This window comes from Toxotes jaculatrix, chromosome 11 (assembly GCF_017976425.1).
Source record: "Toxotes jaculatrix isolate fToxJac2 chromosome 11, fToxJac2.pri, whole genome shotgun sequence".
In the NCBI taxonomy this organism is placed as follows: Eukaryota; Metazoa; Chordata; class Actinopteri; family Toxotidae; genus Toxotes; species Toxotes jaculatrix.
This window is the reverse complement of record NC_054404.1, coordinates 17,606,250-17,612,646: the sequence shown is the minus strand read 5'-3', so window position 1 is coordinate 17,612,646 and position 6,397 is coordinate 17,606,250. Positions and strand designations below refer to the sequence as shown.

Here is a 6,397-nt window from a genome sequence, read left to right as displayed (position 1 = left end):
ATATTTTATTATATTTAGTATAACACTGCTTTGATATTCCACTACTTGTTTCCTATCTATCTGGAACAAGGCAAGTTGGAAAACAGTAACCAACCAATTTACAGCTGGGTCTCCTGTAAATTACCGGTAATTTGGTTGTGAGTTACCATCAGGGTTGTATGTTTATTATGCAGTAGTCAAAAGTTGCTCTTGGTCAAAGTAGTCAAAAGTTTCTGAAACATGAACAACCCACTGTCAATGTATCATTAAAGCGTTGGTGCAATATTAAAAATAAAAGTGCATTTTCTTACAGCATTTAAACATTTTTAATATGAATTAAATGAATATCTCCTCTATATAAACAATCTGTATGAAAAAGAACATGTTCATAGACATAAAATAGTAATACAGTACATATTACAAAGGTCAGGAAATATATTAAGCAGTATTCAATATAAACTCTACAATGAAAAATGTTTAAGAGCAGTCAAAATTAGGTCATTCTTTGTACAAGGAGTGTGCAAAAATTAATGTCCCATCAGTGGACCTTCATAAAATGGCAAAGAGAAAAGTTAGTTCTTCTTCTCTAGACAAAATAGAAAACTGAATATATGAAGTTGAGGGCGAATTTCAACCCCATGTGCCTCGGTCAGTAAGAGAGACTGTGCAAAAATATACAGATTTAAAAAACAAACAAAAAAAAAAAAGGAGTCACTGGGTGAGCTCTGGTCAGTAATGGCTGAGTTCCTCTGGAGGAGGAGGGAGGTGGAAACTGTCGTCCCCTCCGATGTAGGCGTTGATGCCGCTGGTTTGGCTCCCCCACTCGAAACTATCAGCAGCAAGACTGGACAATGAAAAAAAAAATCCATTAAATTATGACATTTGACCTTTCTAGCTTTTATCCTATTCATAGTTCACATGGCAGGATTTAGAAAACAGATCTTGGTGGAGTTTTTTTTTTTTTACCTGGCCTGGATGTTCTGAGGCATGACGCTCCACGCTAGATCGTCATCGCTGTCATAACGACGTGGGTTGTCAAAAAAATAAGCCCTAGAGGAGAAGACATGGCCAGGAAGCCCAGTGCCGCTCTGAGAGGACAAGATGGACACGAGCAGGACAGTAAACATAAGATGTCATTATGAGCAATAACAGTAACTGGTTGCATTACAAAACTTTCTGAAGTATTTCACATAATTTATTTACAGTTTAGAGCTGTGGTTCCCAACCTGTCTGAATTATTACCACGTTAAATTAAAGCAAGCCCACATCACAGGCTGTATTTATCTGTGACTTGTGAGCAGTTCCCCCAAAGACTGACTTTCACTTTAAATTGTTGAAATGACAAAACTGTCAGATTTATCTTGTGACCCACGGGAGGATTAAGTGACCCCCTGGGTTGGGAACCGCTGGCTCAGGGTAATTGCTGGCTCACCCTGTCTAGGTTAGGCTGCCGAACTCTGAAGAAGAAAACTACGAGAGAAGTGGGCAGCAGCTCCCATACAAACAAGATCACTCCAAAGACGATGTAGCCAGCGTCGCCTAGAGTCGACTGTAAATCTGCCTGGAAGAAAAAAACACATCACGGACATTAAAGACTCTTTATTTCCCAAAGGCAATAATCACAAGGCAGATAAACACCAATAAAGCAGATCCTTTAAGGCACTGTGGCCTCTTTTTAGTGGCTCACCTGGTCTGAAACGTTGTACCAGTCGTAGTCAAAGGAGTTGATACTCTTGTTCGAGAGTCCCAGGACGACCAGGTTGTAGCAGGCCCTGGATGAGTACAGGAAGATGACGGTGGCTCCGATAACTGTCACCTGGCACACTGACGTCCCCTGTACATGTAAAGGAGATTCATTAAGAAAAATAGACAGTATATTAACTGCATGTCCATTTTTGAGAAACAAAAAAATGTGACCTACTCCATTTAAAACATTTGTGAAATCATATAAAACAGAAATAACATGGTCAACTGAACTGTATTTTAGGCTTGTGAACGCACCACAGTAAACCCAATCATGCACAAGAGTGACGCCGTGTTGCTAGGGAACAATCACTATGTACAAAGCATAAATTATGGGGAGAGGTGTATCTTTACACAAGGGTGCTATATGCAGCACATTATACCTTTTGATGCCAGTCACAAAATGACAACCAAAGCCAATCAGCTACGATTATCCTGATTTCTCCCACTTTTTCTTAATGTTTCTCTCAGTGGGACAGGGGGAGTGTTTCTCACCTTGGACTCCAGGTAAATGTTGGCCAGTGACATCTTGGCGATCTTATAAAGACACAGGGAGAGCGAGACGGCACACAGGACAAAAAGTGTGTCGTTGATTGCGACCCTAACCAGCACAATGGTGTGGGTTTCAGCGGAGGACATCCTCACCAGCAGGGCGCACACTAAATTTACGACTAAAAACACCAGGCTGATGAACAGGAAGAGCAGATACAGCGGCAGCCTGCGGGTCATCAAACACACACATTTTATTCACATCAAAAACTGTTATAGTCCAAAGTCTAACTGTTTATTTTTTTAAATTATTATTAAGTCAGCCAAGATAGATCATGTAAATAAAAGAAAAATATCATTTAATTGAAAATGAATGCCTGGTCTTACCTGTATCTTAAAAGCTCTGGCGCATATTTGGACTTTGCCTTGAAAACAACCTGTGAGACAGAAAACAGAGCCTGCATCATGCAAATGCATCACGCTATTCCGCCAGCCCTGCTCTCACTTCTGTTTTCTTCCCCTTCAGAAAAACAAGATATCTTTTTGAAACAGGAAGCTTACAGCAGAAAATGGCAGAGTTTTGAACTTGGGAGACATAACGGTCACACAGCACGGGGCCACACGCAACGCTCTGTGCCACACTGTCAACTGTGACTCAAATCAGCACAAGGGGATTATGCTAAAAATAAGCTTTAGGTAGAGGCCAGAGAAGCTATTATGTGATATTTGGATTATGTAAGCAGATGAAGGCGTGATTCACTGCATCACACTTTGCAGAGGGTCTGAATGAGAGTCTATTACCCTGATAGCAACAGGTAATATTTACCAGAGTCCTTGCTATCAGATGATGTTAATATTAGTGCCTGAGTGTTATATCAAATGTATTCAATGCAGCAGATCAGCTAATAAATCAGTTATCGTTGTTGTTTCATGACCATATTATCTATTAACTATAATATATAAAATTAACTTTGATTAAAAAGTAACCAAACTAAATTTTATTTTAAAGGTTTGCTTTTTTATGTGAAGCACAAGAGTGTAACATAAATTATTGCTTTAGACATCAGCGTTATGATTTTATGTAATTTTCATACTTTTTCCATTTTGCGATATGAATCTGTCGGAAAAATACTCATATTTAGAAACAAATTTATAGAGAATTTGTCAGTTCACGTAAAATTTCATTGGAGTAATTTCACCCGCACAAATCCCAAAAACATTCTGCTTTTGTTTTTTGTATTATTTCACACTGAATCTCTCTGAAGTCATCAGCTTAGGTTATGGGAACTTGTGAATGACATTTTTCTCTATTTTTTAACTATTTACATTTTATAGACAAAAAACGTAATTATCCAGAGATGAATCAGCAATGTAAATAATTATATGTTGCAGCTGTATCCTTTGATACTACTATCCTTGTGATATTAATTTCAACCATATGTGGTTTCATGGTTCTACAAGTGGGGCTCTCATTTGAATATGTTCCACAGTAAAGCAACACAGAAGCTGTTTTAAAGCTATAATTTAATTTGCTTTGTCTCTGAACAATCTGTACTGTCCAGTTACATTTTACTACTAATGGCAACCATTTTCTATTTAGTCCAGTGGCTGCACACTGCCTAAAGGTTTCAGCCCCTGGTTCACATTAGGGCAAAATCTCCTCCAGACAAGTTCTATCACATAAAAATATTCTACTTGGACTGATAATTCAGAAGTTTGTCAGTCGGTTTGATGTGTCCAGACAAAATTGGCCTCAAAATTACATGAGATGTCATAAAATCATGTTTGCAGGAACAGGTCTTATACCTCAGCACAAGGAAACGTTCATTCAGATGAATGTAAAACAGCCTTTCAGTGTCAAACACACATTATTACACATTATTCTGCACAGTGAAGGTCAAACATCCGGGTGAAGTAACATTTCTTTTGGTGGAGGGGGATTTAAATCAAATCTGAATCTCTGCAGACTCAATAATCATAATACATAATACTGTCCTCATATTACCAAGAGACAGGTACAGCTACGTGACACTGTGCTGACACTACAGGAGAACCTGTGACTGCATGAACAGCAGCCGAGCCTGCTAACTCACCTGTGCAAAGTAAAGGTTCATGAGACTGAGTGTGAAGAACTGCAGGCAGACGGGAAAGCAGTAGAGCAGCCAGAAGGGAAAGGGCCCCAGAGTGTTGGCTGTGACAAAGTTCTTGAAGTAGAAGGAGAAGAGCACGGTGCGCAGGGCCGACCACAGCAGGCACAGGAACAGGAACACGGTCTGGTAGCTGAAGCGCTTGTGTCGGTAACGCAGGACCAGCCAGAGCTGGACGTAGATGAAGATGAAGAGGAGGGAGTAGAAGACGGTGTAGACCACCGTCAGGCCCAGAGTAACGTATGGAGGCACGGCCGGGCTCAGAGTGGGCAGAGGCAGAGACTTATCCATCGGCGACGACTCCTTCTCCTCCACCGGGGCCTCCATGACCTGCTCTCGCGGGCCGTGGAGCAGAAGGGACCGGAGCGGAGTGAAGCGTAGGGAGTGTGATGGTGGTGGTGAGGGGGGGGGTGGGATTCTGCCGGTGTTCGCCGCCGGTCTCTGGCTCTCACAGATCCAGCCTCTCGGCTCTCACGCCCTGCACGGGTGAGGTGAGAGCCGCGGAGAAAACACAGGCTGGGAATGTGGCTATCAGGAAGACGGAGAGGAGAAAAGCAGGAGGGGAGAAAACAAGACGAACTTCCTGCTGCAGAGCCAGAGACAGCCAGAGAGAGCGAAGCACATGATCAGTGATGAGAACGAGCGGTTTGACAGGGGGCAGAAGCGGGCAGGAAGCTGCTGAAGGCTGCAGCCTGGAGCTCAGAGAGAGGACCAGCCTCCCGCCCCCGCCCCGCCCCCTCGCTACGCATCAGCTGACGCACGCTACTGTACCTTTAACCCTGTGATGGGGCTTCCCAGCGCCGCGCGGATCCCAAGAGAGCCGCTCAGAGCTGTGAGGTATGTTTACTTTCATTTTACTAAAGTGCATAAACATATCACATTTTTAAAAAATGAATCATCCACATTCAACACTGGGAATCTATACACATACTCTACTGTGTGGAGGCATTTATTTATTTTCACAAAAAGAGCAACAAGCCAAAAATAAGAAAAAAAATAGTGCAAGCAATTCAAAATATACCTTGAGTTTTGCTGTCCAGGCTAATTTGTACCTATATAACATAGCCACAGTTTATGTTGAATCATAAGTCATGGTTAAAGGGTCTAAAGTGCTAAAAGGAGAACTTCACCCATTTTGTATTGCATTTAAATAAAGTTGGGGGACTTGCAGGTGATGGTGTTTGCTGCAGGGCTCCCCAGGAGCAAAAATGGGCCCCTATTCAGCCCCAGCCCTCCACCCGTCAGCCCTTGTTCCCTTACTTACATGTTGAAAAATAGAAAATCCATTTATGAGGATAAACCATGTCAACATGAAATGAACTTAAATACTGTATTACAACTAGAAATATCTACTGTGTTGTAAAAACCTTTGGTTTTGTACATACAAGCGTTGTTGGCAAGTCCTGTAGTCATTATGTTTTTTTGTTCTGATTGAATTTCACATTAATTTACCCTCACTATTAAACATTCTTGAAAAAAAAAAAAAAACATTTTTGACAAAATGCCAAAAACCTGTGGTGAACCTGATCTTCAGAGGGACAACAGTTACAGTGTTGATCCATAGACTGATTTTAAAAGGGTTAACCTGATGTAGCAGAGGTCAACATGTCCTGAGTTTTAGTTGCTATTGTGAGTGAAGCTCCAAAAACTACAGTTTTCATAGTGCAAATCAGTCTTTCATCAGACCCTCTCTGCCTGGGAAACGCCTACGTCTGTCACAGCCCCAGGTTGTGATGCATGGTTCCATTAACAATTATGGCCGAGCCGAAATGATTCTGATGACATTTCAGGGTGATTTTCTCAAATTTAACAAAAGCTCCTCCAGGATCACGGAGGACATTACATGGCTGTTTTCATAGACTCAACAGTACTTCTTGTGACAAGTTAACTGATTTTCGTGTGTAGAATCACTGGAGTTCCCCTTTAATTCCAACCACGAGTATCTCAGGTCTGATCAGAGAGGCAGAATTTGGTTAAGAAACCAAAAGAGAAATCTGGGATTGGGGCATGTGAACATGAGTAAGGCCAAGGATGGAGGT

The 6,397-nt window shown here is 41.6% G+C and overlaps 1 protein-coding gene across 1 annotated transcript; it reads right to left on the bottom strand.

Annotated features, from left to right (window-relative positions):
- Positions 1-262: 262 nt before the first annotated feature.
- On the bottom strand, positions 263-5,017 carry gpr137ba (G protein-coupled receptor 137Ba). The gene is made up of 7 exons (XM_041050702.1): positions 4,305-5,017; positions 2,599-2,648; positions 2,218-2,440; positions 1,667-1,813; positions 1,412-1,540; positions 946-1,067; positions 263-823 (listed from the first exon to the last, which is right to left on the bottom strand). Exons 1-7 carry the CDS (start codon positions 4,683-4,685, stop codon positions 709-711), a joined length of 1,167 nt encoding a protein of 388 aa, XP_040906636.1. The 5' UTR covers positions 4,686-5,017; the 3' UTR covers positions 263-708.
- Between the last annotated feature and the right edge of the window lie 1,380 nt (positions 5,018-6,397).

Bases quoted from the DNA above. Each gene is read 5' to 3' on its own strand.
- gpr137ba (XM_041050702.1), bottom strand. From the start codon at position 4,685: ATGGAGGCCCCGGTGGAGGAGAAGGAGTCGTCGCCGATGGATAAGTCT. The intron at 2,441-2,598 runs GTAAGACCAGGC...GATGACCCGCAG, and splicing joins CCAGAGCTTTTAAGATACAG to GCTGCCGCTGTATCTGCTCT. The intron at 1,541-1,666 runs GTGAGCCACTAA...TTTTTCTTCCAG, and splicing joins GGTACAACGTTTCAGACCAG to GCAGATTTACAGTCGACTCT.